Raw genomic sequence first — 18,072 nt, 5'->3', positions numbered from 1 at the left:
CTGCCACCAGATTACAAACTCCTTGGGGTCAGGTCTGTGTGAGTTTTGTTCCCTGTTGTATATTCAGTACCCCAAACAGTGCCTGGCACATTGCTGAATGATGAATATTTGTTGAATGCATGAATAAACACATCAGAATCTTTCAGAAATAGGCATTTAATGGAATGGGACCACTGGATGTTAGAGAGGAAAGATAGAGATGCTGACAGAGGGAAGGCTGAGGTATCGGGCGGCCCTGGAAGTGCCCCTTGAGGTCAGTATCTGGAAAAGGCTGGAAAGGCCAAGTTAGAAGCTGAGAAAAACTGGACTGCTTGGGACAGTCAATAGGGACACACTGCAGATGACAGTGATAGGAGTAATGATGAAATCGCTTTAAAAAGTAGCCTCAGCTGAGGCTTTGGGGAAAGTGTGCAGGGCAACAGGCAGGGCTTGGTGAGCAGGACAGGGACAGGCATACTGATTTGATCAAGCATTTCCACAATTTGATAATTTCACAGGATAGAAAGTGTGGTTTTAGAAAACTGAGCTTATAACCAGTGGCATTGAAACAAGCACATAAAACACCCAGCTCATCTTACCAAGAGTTCGGGGGGGAAATATGAGCTCCTGGGTAGGGTCCAAGGGCTGGAACTCCTCTTTTGCAAATAGCTCCATGCAAATCTTTATAAAGGGCAGAAGAAGATGGTTCTGTCAGCACTGCTCAACTGGAAACAGCATTGTAATTCTTCACATTAATTAGGCAAAATGAACGTAGTAATAACTATCTGATTCTCCTTGTATGGGGAAATAGTTCAAACCAAATAGTTTTAAATAAGAATCTTGTTGTAAGAGAAATACTGATTTGACACTAATGTGATGTTAAAGAAAAGAGTATTCTATTAAATAGTTCAAACAGTACCCTGCGAAACACCAAGACAGCCTATGAAAAACAATCTCAGGTCAAATAAGTTTGGGAAACCCTCTCCACTGTGCCCCAACCTCTATCCCCTCACCTGTCAAGTCAGGATTCAAAACTCTGAGAAGTCCTATAGTTTAAGTAAAAAAATGACTGTAAACATACAGACCCATGTGTAAACACACACACACACACACACAACTTGCTTTAATAACAATAGTTAACATTTATGGGGTGCTTACGTTCCAAGTACTTTTAATAATTTACGTATTAATAATTTACTTAATCCTCACAACAATTGTACAAAGAAAGTAAATTATCAACTCCACTTTACCTATTAGGAAACTAAAGCACAGTGAAAAGTTACCCAAACTGGTATCTTGTCTGAGTCAAACATATTTTAGCTTTGGAAACACTTATTCCCAGGAAACCTTCCTAAAGAGAAAGACAAATTGGGAGGGAACTGTGGGATGCAGGGCTAGAGGGCTGTGTAGTGGGGAAGAGCATGGGAGATAGGGAGACAGACAGGTCTGGGTTCCTTCTCAGTTCTGCCATGACTTGGCTCTCTGACCCTCTCAATGGAAAGGTACTTAACCTCTCTGAAGATTAAATAGAAGTAATGCCTACTTTGAAGGGTAATTGTGAAAAGTAAGTGAAATGACCTGACATTTGTCCAATACTCCCCTGCCTTTTTTCCTATCTCTCTAAGGTCTTCCCAGGTTGCAGAAGGAAAACTTGCAGTTGTTCCTTGTGTAGGTTAGGACCCCAGACTGAAGCATAACCGGCCAACATCTGAAGGATCAGTTTTTGTGTAAGTTGGAATTAGAAGTGTAGGCAGTACCTGAGGTCAATAATGTGGTGTATATCTAAAGCCTAGAAGCAAGATAGTGTCTGAGAATTAAAATGTAAAACAAACAAAATGAATCAGAGCTGAGGAATTAAAGTTCCCCTAAACAGGGACCAGGCCAAGACTTTACAGTTACCCCATGGAAGATATTAACATAGCTTCAAGAGAAGGGAGTGTCATGGGGCAGACATCTGCCATCCAGCAGGTCTACCTGATGGATGGAGGGGCGTCTTCTATGATGTTACCCTTAAGATTATCCAACTGCTCTGCATCCATGGTCACCAAGCAACCTTCCCCTTATAATGTGACTTCCTGTGTGTCTTTTCGTATAGGGAAAGGACATGTGGCTCAGTGATCATAAGATCCACCTTAAAATTGTGTTTCTCTTTATAAGGAATATTGGGGCACAGTCCAGTTCAAATACGTTCTTTTGCATTTGGTTAAAGTGATCCAGGGGCTTCCCTGGTGGCGCAGGGGTTGAGAATCTGCCTGCCAATGCAGGGGACACGGGTTCGGGCCCTGGTCTGGGAAGATCCCACATGCCGCGGAGCAACTAGGCCCGTGAGCCACAATTACTGAGCCTGCGCGTCTGGAGCCTGTGCTCTACAACAAGAGAGGCCGCGATAGTGAGAGGCCCGCGCACCGCGATGAAGAGTGGCCCCCACTTGCCACAACTAGAGAAAGCCCTCGCACAGAAACGAAGACCCAACACAGCCATAAATAAATAAATAAAATTAAAAAAAAAAAAAAGTGATCCAGGTGGACCCCAGAGCGCAATCATTGCCCAGATTGAATTCCCGGGGTATTAAGGATAGAAACAGATACGGCAGGGAATGACGGGCTCAGTTTTGTCTAAGGCCAACTGTGTTCTCTTAGTTTTCCATGTCTACAGGGAGCAGACTCTATTTTTCCTATATTCGAACTAGGAATTCTCTCTAAGTAATTCCTTTAAGAGCTTGGTGGTGGGTCTTTTTTGGAAACTAGCGTCTCTCAGAGAGCAAAGCCGGAGACTGGGGTGTTTCAGGCTGGACTTCGCAGCTGTGGGAGCCATGAACTCGCCATGTATCTTGGACAGGCTCCTCAGCCTTCCTGACGTTGCAGTGCCCTCTCTCTGCAAAGGAGCAGATGGTGATAGAGGCCAGCTCTGCACGAGTAGGGCCAGGCAAGGACGGGACTCATCATAGCTGGGGTAGGTCTTTTTTCTCTTGTCTGAGTGGGTTTATGTTTTATTGTTTCAGCTTTCCAAAGAGTGAAGGGGGAAATCAGAGCGTGGGCTTTGAATCACCACTTTACCCAGATCCCAAATGAAAAGTGCCTTATTCGTGCCTGCACTTTGGACGTTTGTAAGTAAAGCGGAGAATGACCATCAAAACTCACAAGCACAGTTGCAGCGCTGGCCGACATTAAGCGATACTCTCAGGAAGAGGACAAACAAAGGGGCTCACGTCACTTTTCCTGTCGAGCGAGGAAGAATCATTTTCTCCCTGATCCAGGCAGCATTTTCCTGTTCCTTTCTGTTGACAGCCATTTGACTCCTAGGATAGTGAAATGCCTTGAGATGAAAAACTTTTTAACATGTAAATGGGTGTGTGCCTTGAAGGGTTTGACAATTTAAATGAGGCTCCAAACTTTTTCCTGCCTTTTTTTTTTTTTTTTAAATTTATTTATTTATTTATGGCTGTGTTGGGTCTTCGTTTCTGTGCGAAGGCTTTCTCTAGTTGCGGCAAGCGGGGGCCACTCTTCATCGCGGTGCGCGGGCCTCTCACTATCGCGGCCTCTCTTGTTGCGGAGCACAGGCTCCAGACGCGCAGGCTCAGTAATTGTGGCTCACGGGCCTAGTTGCTCCGCGGCATGTGGGATCTTCCCAGACCAGGGCTCAAACCCGTGTCCCCTGCATTGGCAGGCAGACTCTCAACCACTGCGCCACCAGGGAAGCCCGAGGCTCCAAACTTTTAAAGTCACTTTTGGTGGTTTCTACTGGAATAGGGATAATCACAAGATCTTTCTTTTTTTTTACTTTATTTTTTAAGTACAGTGATACAGATAAATATATAGAATATATAATACACACACAGTATATATTATATAGCTTAAAACAATAATAAAGAATATGGAGAAGCATAAAAGAAATAAACTATCATTACTCTATTCCACTGATAATATTTTTATGTAATATATATTTGTACTATATTTATAGTACAATATACTTTTTACTTTGACTTTTTGTTCATTTATTTGCCTATCATTAAAAAGCCTTTAAAATATAATTTTGCTGATTGCATAATAGTCCATCTTCTGGCTATTCCATAATATAGTTGTAAAATTTGCTATTGATGTATACTTGGTGTTTTTTTTTTTTTTACATTTTATAACTACAAATAACATAATGAACATTTCTGTTCATTACATGTACAGCTTTGTGTACATCTCTGAATTTTTTCTTAGGTGAATTCCTAGTTGTAGAATCAATTGATAAGATGCTTTTCACAGCAATAATAATTTATCCATTCTCTAGTATACACAAGACTCAACAACACTGAGTATTATCATTTATAAAGGGACCTTAAAAAGAGGGAAAAAAAAGAAAGACAAAAAAAAAGAAAAAAGAAAACCATTTTGGAACCAGATCTCCCCGACATTTGTGATCTGCATGGGGCTGACTGGGAATGAATGGACAGTCAATGAATTTTAAAGCTGATTTCCATTTGCTGGTTCTTTCATTTCCCATTTTCTCCAAGCTTACCTCTTGCACCTTCTTCCTCAAATAGTCTCTCCTAAGTCTCTAGTAAAATACTTTCTTCCAGATACTTCAGTTCTCTGTCTCTGCACAAATGTCTCAGGCTGGCATTTGTGCAGAGGCAGCTTCTTCTCTGTCCAAGAAGCAAAACCAGCTGAGCAAAGCCAGTAGCGCTTCCTCTCTCACTCAGAACTCTGAGTGCCCTCACGATGGACCATGAGTGAGTGATAACAGAAGAAGCCAGTCTTCTCTTGCCTAGTAGATAGGAGCCTTGGGTATTCCCACCGGGGCTAGGTTCCTTTCACCCATTAAGGTCCCTGGGGCCAATTGGCTGCAGAGTGGGTCTCTGACTGTATTTTTGCTTTTATCCCCAGAGTCTGTGCCTGAAAAGATGGATAACATCCACATTCCAGAGGGAGAGAGGTTGCCTTTAACTTCCTTTATTTGTATTTCACAAGTGTTTTCCTATTCACACCAGCAATTTGATGGGTTTACAAGATATTCATTTCCTCAGCTTGTCACCTGCTGGCTCCCCCATGTGGCAGTAGAAGATGGGACACTCACTGTGGACCTGGCTGGCTCTGGGGAGTGGGACACACCTTCTGGTCCATTTCCAGGCCCTCATCCACTATTTGTGGAGTTGAGGCAAGAAGACAAATGGAGGCCCCCGGCCTGTGGCCTGCTGCCCTTCCCTCCCCACCCTGGCTCTGTTCTGTTACCGTGAAGGGCCTCACACACTTGTGAGCCAGCCTGCGTGTCCAAGCTCTGTCTACTCGCTCCCCAAACAGCTAGTCTTTGGCCTCAGGGTGCACATGCTGGCTGTTATGATCTTCCCGAGGAAGATGGACTTGGGGAAGAGACTTGTGCCTGGAAATGGGGTCAAGAATGTGTCTGGAGCACAGTCTAGAAAAGGGGGAAGGCTCGAGGCAAACAAGTCACTTTGGCCCCGTGGCCTCCTGAGATTGGCTGGAGGAGGACCAGAGAGGGGCTCTCCAAAGTTTGGAATCCCCCTTGCTTGGGTCTAAGGGCAGTACTGCCTACATCCATCCTGCCCTCTGTAGAGGGTGATCAGATGTACTTGTCTGGCTTCCCTGGCAAACACTACTCATAGTGTGGAAAGCATCCTCAATACAGTAGTAACTATTTGTTGAGTTCTTACTAAGTGCCAAGGAAGACTTTGTTATGAGCCTGCAATTTCTCATTTGATTTTCACAGCAGCCTAGTGTGATATTGCTCTTTGGTGGGGGAAACTCCCTGCACTCTGGTACTTGGGGTGAATTTTGGATTCCACTCTAGATTTTTGGCTTCTTTATCTGCTCACACTTTCCCAGCTGGTCTGGATTCTTGGAACTAACCTTGCCTCCCCAAAGCAAACTCCAGGTCTTTGCTTGTCTCCTTGGGTTTCCTTGAGCCCTCCTACATGTCCTGTCCCGAGGCCTTGCTGCACTAGCCATGGAAGATGTCTGGCTGGCCGGCTAGACCACCGAGCTTCCCAGTGGTGTGATGTAGAGCATCAAAGGTGGTGTAACGTTCACCCTTCTCTCAACAAAGAGCTCAAACTCCCGTGAGTTAGTTGGAGCTAACTCAATTGGTCTTCCTTATGGTCTATTTAGATGGTCTAAAAAACTCACCTCCTGTGCTCCCAGCCTGGACCAGCTGTCACTGTCACTCTTGCTCTGTAGGTTGCCCCCGTAGTCTCCTACTCACCAAACAAAAGGTCCCTCCACTTGCAAGAACTGGCCAATACCCAGTGCAGTGGCATAGATTACCTAATCAGAGAAGAAGAAAAGTTATCAGTATTCTTTATTTTTACTGATTTTTAATTTATTTTTCTTTAGAAAATTGAAACAAGCACAGGTGTTTTGTTTTGTTTTTGAGAATATTTAAATAGCCACTAGGCTGTTCACTGCTTTTTTTCTTCTTCTTAGATAATTATCCTTCCCACCACCTCAATTCCAGTTTTATTCCCTGTTCTAAAGAAGATGATAGTCTATCTGGTGAGCTCAGTTGCATCCATCTATTAAATTATTCATTCATTCAACATGTATTTATAGACAGCAACTATATTTCAGATACCATTTAAGATGCAAGAGATCCCAAAACAAGAAAATGTGGCCGTTTCTAAGGCACCATATGAGTGAAGTGTCATGCCTCGGACAGGTTGTTAGTAGTGCCCCTCAGTGGATTTTAGGTCACTGCATCAGAATTTCTGCTGTTTGTTTAAAATGCAGCTCTCTGGCCTTTCTCCAATTCTCCTAAATCAGAATGTCTGGGTCCCAGTGGAGGAATCTGCATTTAAGAGGTCTGCGGGTAATTCTATTGCATGGTAAAGTGTAAGAAACCCAGGTTTCCAAGGATGAAGGCATGGGGGAGGGTGGGATGGAGGAGGGTCAGTGTGGAATCGAGTTCATCGGGGGAGACTGCACAAAGAAGCTTGGGTTGAAGTATGAGAAAGCAATGGATTGGTGGAGAGCAGGGGAGGGGCATTCGGGGTTCACAGCGCAGCACAAGTAAAGGTGCAGAAGTGGAAACATGCGGAGGATTGAGGGTTGAGAGGAGACTGGCCAGCAGGGACTCATGTAGCTGAGGAGGAAGAATGAGTTTGGGGGGCCAGCTGTTGGACTTCTCTGAATGCCGGGTGAAGGAGGGTAGGCGTGGCCACATGAGGGGTAAGGAGGGGTAAGGACCTCAAATAGTGGAAGGACCTAAGGAAGGCAGGGTTTTAGGTGACTTGATCTGATTTTCTGCAACGGAGCAGAGAGAGTAAAGGAAGTCCACCGGCAACTGGCAGATTAGGAGAGTGTGTGATGCTCACCCTTCAGGCCTCAATCTAAGGACTTGTATATCTATTGTGTAACAGATGTCTGGTTTAGGGATTGTTGACACCTGAACGTGAGCTTTATTGATCCTGCAAAAGGGATATGTTTATGAACTCCTCTTTATTTATTTATTTGGCTGTGCTGTGCTGCTTGTGGGATCTTAGTTGCCCAACCAGGGAATGAACCCAGACCCTCAGCAGTGAATGCGGAGTCCTAACCACTGGACCGCCAAGGAATTCCCATGAACTCTTTAGTAACTTAAACCCATTGCAAATTTTAAAGGATCCCTTCGATAGGTGAAGGGCTGTGTTATGAGTTTAATCGTGTCCCCCCCCAAAAGATACGTTGACGTTCTAACCTCTGGAACCTGTGACCGTGACCTTATTTGGAAATCTGCTGTGATGCAGATGTAATCAAGTTAAGATGAGGTCCTACTGGATTAGGGTAGGCCTTAATCCAGTGACTGGATTGTAAGAAGAGGGAAATTTGGACACAGACACACAGGGGAGAAGGCCGCGAGAAGATGGAGGCAGAGATGGGAGTGATGAATCTCTAAGTCAAGGAACGCCAGGACTGCTGTCCACCACCAGGAGCTAGGAAGAGGCAAGGAAGAGTCCTCTTCTAGAGCCTAGATTTCAGACTCTTCACCTCCAGAACTGCGAGAGAAGGAATTCCTGCTGTTTTAACACCCCCAGTTTGAGGTGCTCTGTTATGACAGCCCGAATGAAGGCAGCCACATAAGTCACTGGGTAGAAAAGCAGGGTGTCAAGATGCGGGTGTGAGCCACACATGCTCTTTAGTTCTGTGCAGCAAGTGCTCTGATAAGCAGATACACCTTGACATTCTTCTCTGCTCCTGGGTGAAAGCAGCTACTTCGGAAACAGCCGAGGGGTCCCTGAACGGGGCTGGGGCGGCATTGTGGGTGGGGAGGAGCTGGCTGACGCATGACCCCACCTGGCTTTGGCGGGCAGTGGGCTTGTTCAAGTCAGACCTACCCCCCAGGGCTGCCAGCAGCTGCTCCTCTGAAGGCTGCGGGTGGCTCTTGAGCAGCGTGTACATGGGCATCACCATCCCTGGGGTGCAGATCCTGCACCGGGTGCCATGGCTCTTGGCAATCCTCTCCTGGAAGGACACAGGCATGGTCACAGGCCCTGCCTTCCTGCTGCCACCGCCTCCTGCCAGGGTCCACATCCTGTGTCTCTCTTGTCATGGTGGAACCCTCTCCCTGAGCAGTGCACCCTCCCCTTGGGCAGAGTGGGCCGGCATCCCCTTTCCTTCTGGAGGAGGTGACCTGGAAGCCGTGTTCTAGCATTACGATTACTTCTCAAGCTCGAATGCCCAGATCCTTCTAATTGGGAATTAGCACGCAACCTCCATTCCCAGAGTGAGAAGAATTCTCCAGAAATCAGTAATTATAAGGAAAGCGTGTGTAATTTCAAAAACAGTTTTCTTGAGCACCCCCATATCTTTCCCAGCCTGGTTCTGAGCATGGGGTCACCTCTTTCTGATTAACTTGGAGACTCTCCACTGTGGACTTCACGTTACTTTCTTTAAATTCTTCTGGTGTGGCTCAAAAGGAGCTCTGCTTTCAAAGGTCCACGATTTTGGTCTGTGTTCTAGATCCTTGCTATTTAAAGTGCAGTCCGTGGACCAGTGGTGTTGGTTCCACCTGCAGTCTTTTAGGAAATGCAGAACCTCAGGCCTCTGCTCCAATCTTCTTGACTCACAATCTGCATTTTTAACAAGCTCCCAGCTGATTGATTCTTGGGCACATTAAAGCCTTGCTCTGGATTCAGAATGTAGTATAATTCCAGGATTTGGGCTTATTGGCCTTGGGGAGAACATCCTCTCTGACTTTCTCAGAGACTCTAGTAAACTCTGCTGGGTCTTTTGCCTTTGTTGACCTTCCTGGAATTGACTCATGTGGTTAAATCCAGACTCCTTCTTCCTGGAAGGCCTCGCAGTGTTAATGGGTCTGGACCTATGACTCTCCAAACCCCCGTGACAATGACAGAGGAACTGGTGTGTTTATACCAGTGCATGTCATAGTACTCTTAAAACTCCACGCCAGAGGGAATAATCCTGAATTTTACCCTGTTATCCTCAGAGATGTTTTATTCTATGCACGATGCTCTTTGTGCAATATTTATTCTGCCTCACAGTCTAATTGGCATTAATCAATGTTTTGATCATGCTGTTATCATTCAAGCAGAAAAAGTAAGAAGAAAGATGATCAGCTAATGAAATGTAGATGGATTTCTAGCTTTCTTTTAAATCACTTAACAGATATTATTATCTTGACCAATATGCATCCAAAGCTTCTACTTACTGGACCACAACCTAGAAGCCCCAGGAGGCACAGTCAACACAGCGTTGATTACAAAGATAGAGTTAAGAAATGAGAAATTTAAGATGTGCTTTTACCTGTACGGGGTGAAGCCTCATTTTGATGCTTCCAACACCTTTCACAGTGGTGACAGCAGCCCCATACAGAGAGCAGATGGGCACCCGGCACACGGTGACAGAGAAGTGTCTTATATGAGAAGCACAAGGAAAATCCAAAGGAGCAACACAGTTCTGCCCTGTGGGGAATGTGGGAACCAAGAAGGGCAGCAGACACCACCCCCTCTCCCTGTCACTCAGCCTAGAGCATGGGGACCTGGAGGAGTGACTGGGAGGGAGAGTTTAGAGTCCTCTCTGCCGACTCTGTATTATCTAAAAGAATTGGGATCCTTAAGGGAAATGCGGGCATTCTGAACCTCAGAAACACTTTCCAAGCCTAGAACAGACCCACCTGGGTCTGGTCTCAGTGGGAATGGACTCGTGTCATCAGGAACACGGTTGGACGTCAACTAGTGAACATTAGCACATTGATCCCTTAACAGGTAAAAGGCGCACCTTTGTCTTTTAACCATATTTGATAATTTTTTTGCTTGTTCATTTTAAACTGTCTGTGTAAAGTCATTCAGCAGAGTTGAAAGGCCTGTGTCCTAAGGCCATTTCTTGATTTCTTGGTCCAGTGGATTTGGGAGCAGCCCAAGTCTTGGAATCCGGCCCTTAATGAAAGGCTGGAATCATGGCCCAGATCCAGCCCAACAGTAGAAAGAGCATTAGTGTCAGAGCCAGAAAACGTGGGCTCAAGTTTTTGTTCTACATACTAGTTGCATGACCTTGAACAAGTCACTTCATCCTTCTGACATCAGTTTCCTCATCTGTAAAATGAATGCTTGGCCTAAATTGCGGTTTCTTTCATTTTTTTTTTGGCCACACTGTGCGCATGCGGGATCTGCGGTATGTGGGATCTGCAGTATGCAGGATCTTCCCTGACCAGGGATCAAACCCGTGCCACTTGCAGTGGAAGCACAGAGTCTTAACCTCTGGACCACCAGGGAGGTCCCTTAATTGGGGATTCTTAACCTGGGATGCATCGATGGACCTTGGGGAGTCCATGATCTCCCGGAAATTGTGTGCAAAATGTTATTAGTTTTTGTAAAAGCTCATAGATTTTAGATTTTATCAGCTTCTCGGAGGGGTCTAAGACCTAGAGAGGGTTAGAATCACAAGGCTGGAAGGTCTTTGAGATCTTCATCAGCTGTGAGATGAGAGTGCAAGCCTGGCCTCTGGGCATCTGGGCAGATACCTTATCTCCTGGGACGCGGGGTCTCGCTTAGACACCATCACGGTGCAGGCACCACAGCCTCCTCTTCCGCAGGCATACTTGGTTACTGTCAGGTGCACTGGGAAGGGTGGTCAAGGAAAGACTCCCAGGTGGACACGTCGCCTCCATTAGAGCTGCTTTCCTAAGGTGTCACCAGCGAGGAAAGTCTCCTTTGTGGAGTGAGGTGCAGATCTGAGAAGACATTCGCCTGCCTGCAGGCCTCAGTCAAGGCCACTCTGTATCTTCCTAGCTTTGTGATACTGGACATAGGAACCTCTCCCTGCCTGTTTCCTTGCTTGCAAAGAGGGAAAGGCAATACCTACTTTATCTTCACAGGCTTAGCATAAGCATCTTGTAGGATAACAGAAGTAAAAGCCCTTGGAAAAATCCTATTTCATTATAGGTATTCTTCTGGGTTCCAATCATGTAATTGGAAGAGAAACACTTATTTTAGCAGTTTAATGTATTGCCAGTTTTGCCCAGTAATTTGTACTGCATTTGAAACCAAGTGAGTGAGCCTTCGGAGAAAACTCCCGTCCTTATTTTCCTATCCCACCTGGAGTGTCCCTCTGCTCCTGCTTGGTCCAGGTCCAATCCCAAGGCTCAGCCTCTGCTCCTCTCTTTAGTCATCTTTCTCCCTGATTGTGGCCCATTTCCACACAGTTTATGGATTGGATGTAATTAACTAGACTGGCTAAGAAGACTTTGGAATCTTTGGCTTTTTTTTTTTTTTAAGCCATATGGCTTGCTCATCTAAATTAAGTCATAACCATAAATGCTTATCAGAGAGGTGTGTGAATGAGTGGAGTGGGCTGGGTGTGACTGGAGAGCTTGTGCCCCATTTTAGACGGAGGATGACAGACAGGCCCCACTCAGCTCTAAGCAAGACTGCTGCCAGGCAGGAAGGACTATCTTCCCGTTTTTCATGAGAAATTCCTATTTTTTTTAAAAAAATGAGATTTCCTAATTTTCAAACACTGACAACGAATTAAAAACTATGTGGGCTTTTAAACAAAACTTGTAATTTCTGTCTTTTTTTTTTTTTTTTTTTTGGCTTCTCTGAGAGATCCATTAGATTTACCAATTAAAATATGTTTGCCATTATGAAGATCTAAATTTCAGAATATAGAATGGTGGGGAAAATCTGTTGTGAGAAAACAGATGTAGAGAAAGGTAATCTTCTCCTATGACATGTGCTCTTCCTGAATCTGGAGAATTTGGTTTTCTTCCAGGGAAGAGTACATGCAACACAAACCTCTATTACATAACCACCCTCTTGGGGATCTGGAAGGCATTTAAAGGAATAATTAGTGCTGAAAGAAAGAGCTTAGCTTCTATTTCATGGCTATTAAATCAAGATATAAGAAGCTCTGGGGAAACTTTATCCTCTCCAAATAGCTCAATTAACTTAATATCCTTAGAACCATTGCCAAAAGCAAATAGAGAGCAAGGGCCACATGACCTGGCTGTGTGGGGATGGAGAGGTTTGATTATTTCTCATAATTGTAGCTGGCCTATGTTTTAAGGCAAACACAGACACGGCCAAGACTTTGATCAAAAGGGTCCAGTTCTTTCGTAGGAAGATCAGCAGGGTGACTTCTGGGTCCACATTCCTCTCGATCACCTGCATTGGAAACAGAAAAGAGAATATTATGGGAATTGAATGGGTGACCCAGAGGAATGCCTGTCATGGCCTGCTTGGTTTATGGACCGGGGTATATTAGGCCTGATTTCATTTGCCTCTTTTTTTGTGCTCTACAGGCAAACAACTTTTACACACATTTATGGAGTACAAGACACACCAAGCATCTGTGGCAACAGTGCTCTTATATGTGATTAGAGTTGGGAACTACCACTGTGTAAAGATGCCCCTGTGTTTTCCTTTAAGAGTTTTATAGTGTCTCGTCTTACATTTAGGTCTTTAGTCCATTTGGAGTTTATTTTTGTATATGGTGTTAGGGAGTGTTCTAATTTCATTCTTTTACATGTAGCTGTCCAGTTTTCCCAGCACCACTTATTGAAGAAGCTTTCTTTTCTCCATTGTATGTTCTTGCCTCCTTTGTCATAGATTAGTTGACCATAGGTGCGTGGGTTTATCTCTGGGCTTTCTATCCTGTACCATTGATCTATATTTCTGTTTTTGTGCCAGTACCATACTGTCTTGATTACTGTAGCTTTGTAGTATAGTTTGAAGTCAGGGAGCCTGATTCCTTCAGCTCTGTTTTTCTTTCTCAAGATTGCTTTGGCTATTCGGGGTCTTTTGTGTTTCTATACGAATTGTAAAATTTTTTGTTCTAGTTCTATGAAGAATGCCATTGGTAGTTTGATAGGGATTGCAATGAATCTGTAGATTGCTTTAGTTAGCTAGTGGGAAGCAGCAGCATAGCACAGGGAAATCAGCTTGGTGCTTTGTGATGACCTAGATGGGTGGGATAGGGAGGGTGGGAGGGAGGCTCAGAAGGGAGGGGATATGGGGATATATGTATGTGTATGGCTGATTCACTTGTTGTACAACAGAAAGTAACGCAGTTTTGTGAAGCAATTATATTCCAATAGAGAGCTATTTTAAAAAAAAAATGCCCCTGGCACTTAAATTCTTCACGTTTGCTCCACTATCTAATTTTGTGGAGTCTTTGAACCCAGTCTTTTGTACTCTTGAAATACTTCAAATTGGGGAAGGACTTGGATGCTGTGTGTGTGTGTGTGTGTGTGTGTGTGTGTATGTAAGTGTGAAGGGTCCTTGAGGGAAGAAGGTTTCTATTCTGGCACCTCTGAGACACCTCCTGTGGGGCGTATGTTTGATAACATCAGGGATCCTAAGACTTGGTGGCAGAAAGGGGAGGTGAGGGAGTTGCTACCATCCTGGAGCGGTCCCTGAATGTGCCACTAGCAGCGTGGCCAATGGTGAGCCTTGTGGCCCGAGCTCAGGACCCAGGGAGGCTCTGGGGGAACACTAGAATTCCTCCCTCCCTCACCTTGAAAAGTGCGGGATGTGGCACTCTAAAGCCATGGAAGGAGCTTCTTTGCTGCTTCTTTCCCATTTGCTTATTTCCTTTCACTTTTTCTTTGGGTGTCCTGTAAACACCTCCAGCCATTTTGTTGTAACAGAGGAAAGGAAGCTACAGTGGGCCATTCATGTTTGGTTCTTCTTTCTCCCCAGAAGAAAAACATGAACTTGTGTAGACCTCAAAGAATAAAATAGTACAGGAAGATGCTTCCAAGTTGAGATATTACAATTCAAGAGCTTTCTGGATCTCTAGGGGCTGCTATCAATGAAAGAAGCAGCCCTCATCTGCCTGCCCTTACTTTCATCCCAGGTCTTTTGAATATTTATTTATTTATTTGGTTGCACGGGGTCTTAGTGGTGGCATCCAGGCTCCTTAGTTGCGGCATGCATGTGGGATCTATTTCCTTGACCAGGGATTGAACCTCGTCCCCCAGCATTGGGAGCACGCAGTCTTAACAACTGTGCCACCAGGGAAGTCCCCCAGGTCTTTTGAAAGCACTTAATGAGAAAGTGGTTGGATAATATTTTTATAATCTAGCTGATTCCACCCCTACCACACAACCTGTGTTTCCTCTAACCCTTGACTTATTCCCTGTCCGGGCTGCAGCCACTTTATTCTGGGCTCATGACTCAGAAGGGATGCGGGACAGAAAATAGAGGAAGGAGCCTCCAAAGCCCAGGCCAGTGGAACAAGTGAGTAAGGACTCAGCTTGTAAGTGAGAGTTTTGGAAGAGTGTTTGGTGGCTGCTGGCAGTGGAGACTGGCTACAGGAGAGAGAGTTAAAAAGAAAGTAATGAGAAGGTAGAGGCCCTGCTCTGTCTTCTTCCTTGGGCCAAGCCCCCACGTGGGGCAGGCGTGGAGGTACCTGACCAAATTCCAGCTAAGCTCATGGGATGGGAAGGCTGAGGGGCCCTGGAGGAGAGGTGGCAAGACCCCAGAGAAGCTGCATGCCTTGGAGCACAGAATGGTCCCTTGAGAGACGCATGAGAGGAACAGGCCTGGCAGAAGGCACTGAGGGTTAACTAGTGGCCTGTGTGGACTGATGGTGAGGCCTGGAGGGGTGGCTGCCAGGGAAAAGTGTTGTAGAGTTTCCTCCCGCAATTCAACTGCAACTCAGGGAAAGAGGGGGCCTGGAAATTGACTGCAATTACACGTCAACTAATTCTGTATAATGGAGACTCAACAGGAAAATTAAGTTCAAAAAATAAAAAAAAAAAGAGCGCTCCATTTCTTATCCTCCTGAGTTTGAGAATCGGTATACGCTGCTAGAATAGAGGGCCTCCGGTTTATCAGGCCCAGTGCTAAGGGCCTCATATAAGAATTTAAGAGGTTCCTAATCAATGAAAGAAGCATCTCTCTCTTAATCTTTACAATAGCCCTAAAGACGGGCACCCTGAGGCTCAGGGAGGTGAAGTAACTTGTAGAAGCTTGTCCAGTAAAAGGCAGAGCTGACTTGGAACCAAAGCTGTCTGACACCGAGGCACGTGCCATTATCCCCAATGCTTTACCGCCTCCCCACATTCCCAGAGGCCGAGCCTGGGCGGACTGGATAACAGGCCAAATTAGCCTGGTTCCCAGCCTCTGACTTCTTGTCCCTGATTGGAGCGGTCTCAACCCAAACAGGCCACAAGTGCTCCCCTCACATTAGAAGTTTCCTGTTGTCTCTGCAAATTATGGTAGTGACACCCAACCCTTACCTTCCACCCATTCACAAAGAAAACCAACTCATCCGATCTCGATGGGCAAGGCATTGCCCCCGTAGATAAAGGTTCACCTTACAGCTCCAAATGGGAATGCTCTTTGGCACCAGCTGCAGAAATGAGCAGAAAGGATTTAGGTCCAAGCAACTGAAATCTCTCCCTGTGTGGAAGCAGACAGCCTGGAGCCCCAGAGAGCAGGGCAGGGGGTGGAGACTCCCTTGCTTCGTGGCCTTTTAAGTCAAGGGCACCAGTGTGGCCTGGCCTCCTAGCTCATGCCTCACTTTGCCTCCCACCAATCCTGGCTTTGAAGCTTGCTCGTGAATAGCCCACACCTCTTCGTGCTTCCTCAGAAGTTGGAGGGCTTCAGTGTGAAAACCATAAACAACTGTCTAAACTTAAACCCACTCTGTATGCTGCTTCCGCCCCAGGGGCATGTCCTGGATGGACTTCCTCCTTCTCATGGAGCGCTAGCAGTGGGCTTTCAGAGACCTCCCACTTGCCCCAACGTTTTTCTTATTCTAGCTGCAGAAATGTCTCCTCATAGGAAATTGCATGGACAAGTCCAGTCTGTGCCCTGAAGTGGAGGTGTAGGGTGTTGCATCCACTCAGCACCTTGACACCCTTCCTCCTTCCTCCTGGCCCACAGGATTATTCCATTGGAAAATAGTGATCCAGTCTAGGTAACCACTCAATAGATAAATAAACTGGGACCCACCTCTCTGAGCACAGCTTCACCGCTTTCTCCCTTGGTTGTCGTCTCTGCCACACTGGCCTTTCCCTACTTCTTGAATGTGCTGAGTTCGTTCCTGTCCTAGGCCTTGGTGCATGTTACCCGTTCCGCCTCGACTTCTCTTCTCTCAGATGCTGGCATGCCTGTGCCTTCTGGATACTTGGGTCTGAGCTCTTCCCTGACCACCCTGTCTGAAGGAGCATGTCCATCACTCGCCTAACAGCTCTGTTTCGTTTTCTTCATGGCACTCAGTCCTACCTGACGTGGATGCTTCTTCACCTGTTATTTGCTTTCTCCACTAGAATGTAAGCTCCCTGAGGGCACCACTGTATCCCAGGCCTGGAATGGTGCCGAGCACAGAATAGATGCCCAAAGAGTACCTGTTAAGTGACCAAAGAAGGCTCTTCCATGCTGCAGTGATAGCAACCCTGTTCCTGTCCGGCTGTGGTTGTTTGTCCTTGTATCTTCCCTCCTTCTCTATTTACCATCAAAAAGCAGCATCAAACCTCCCTTCACTGCTCTCTCTCATTCCAAAAGCATCTGCAGATCCAACCAATTGCTTCTTTACTTTCTACTTAATAAACCAGGAAACCAGTCTCTAATCTGCTACTAATAGTTGTTGGCTTATCAATGTTCGTATCTCATTTTCCCAATTAGGTAACAAGCTCCTGGAGGTTAAGCAGCTGGTTGTTTCCCCCACCATGAAACAGTAAATGTTGAGTCAGATTTTAAAGAAAGGACAGACATTGGCCAAGAAAGGAAGGACATTTTAAGCAGCAAAATTGAAAATAGCAGGGAAAGGAGATACAGAATCTAATTCCTTGTGTAGCCTTGAGAAAAAGCATAGAAGCTAAACCAAGCAAGGTATGTGTGGGTGACAATGGGTAACATCAACTGGCTTTAGCAGACTTTATCTTTACAAGTAATAAAAAAATATAGTTATTGAAATGAAGGGAGATATATGCATAATACATACATCTACATGCATAAACAGATCAAAAAACACAAAACCCTACCCACCGATCTGGAACATCTGAATTCCTTGGGGTGTTTCTATGGTGAAGTCTTCTAGAGCACTCATGAACTGGAAACAACCTAAATGTCCCAAAATAAGATATAGATCAAATAACAGCACAACTATCTATAAACATGCCATGCAACCATTATGTCATGAGGTCACTGGAGAATATTTAATGACATTGAAAGATGTTTATGTTACTAAGCAAAATAAGCAAGCAATACTAAATGCATATGTACCTGTACATAAAGAAGGGTTTAGAAGAATACACAATAAAATATTAATAATGGTTATGTATAGGCAATGGGATTATAGATGATTTTCTCTTCCTTTTTGTCTTATTTATATTTTCAAAGTATTAAAGCAGGTCTTATTTTAATAAGAAAATTTTCTTTGAAATAGAAAAAGGGGGCTTCCCTGGTGGCGCAGTGGTTGAGAATCTGCCTGCTAATGCAGGGGACACAGGTTTGCGCCCTTGTCTGGGAAGATCCCACATGCCGCGGAGCAACTAGGCCCATAAGCCACAACTACTGAGCCTGCGCGTCTGGAGCCTGTGCTCCGCAACAAGAGAGGCCACGATAGTGAGAGGCCCGCGCACCACGATGAAGAGTGGCCCCCGCTTGCCGCAACTAGAGAAAGCCCTCGCACAGAAACGAAGACC

The 18,072-nt window shown here is 45.3% G+C and overlaps 1 protein-coding gene across 1 annotated transcript in view; it reads right to left on the bottom strand.

Moving 5' to 3' along the window:
- The window catches only part of LOC103003536 (aldehyde oxidase 2-like), a 72,474-nt gene extending 56,760 nt beyond the window's left edge, over nucleotides 1-15,714 (bottom strand). The window contains 8 exon segments of the mRNA XM_057551349.1: nucleotides 565-660; nucleotides 3,188-3,277; nucleotides 6,187-6,248; nucleotides 8,294-8,420; nucleotides 9,723-9,831; nucleotides 10,939-11,035; nucleotides 12,523-12,580; nucleotides 15,661-15,714. Coding sequence (XP_057407332.1) covers nucleotides 565-660; nucleotides 3,188-3,277; nucleotides 6,187-6,248; nucleotides 8,294-8,420; nucleotides 9,723-9,831; nucleotides 10,939-11,035; nucleotides 12,523-12,580; nucleotides 15,661-15,714 — 693 coding nt within the window.
- Nucleotides 15,715-18,072: the final 2,358 nt, after the last annotated feature.

Source organism: Balaenoptera acutorostrata, chromosome 8 (genome assembly GCF_949987535.1).
Source record: "Balaenoptera acutorostrata chromosome 8, mBalAcu1.1, whole genome shotgun sequence".
NCBI lineage: Eukaryota > Metazoa > Chordata > Mammalia > Artiodactyla > Balaenopteridae > Balaenoptera > Balaenoptera acutorostrata.
The sequence above is the reverse complement of the archived record's forward strand: the minus strand, read 5'-3'. Positions and strand labels throughout refer to the sequence as shown.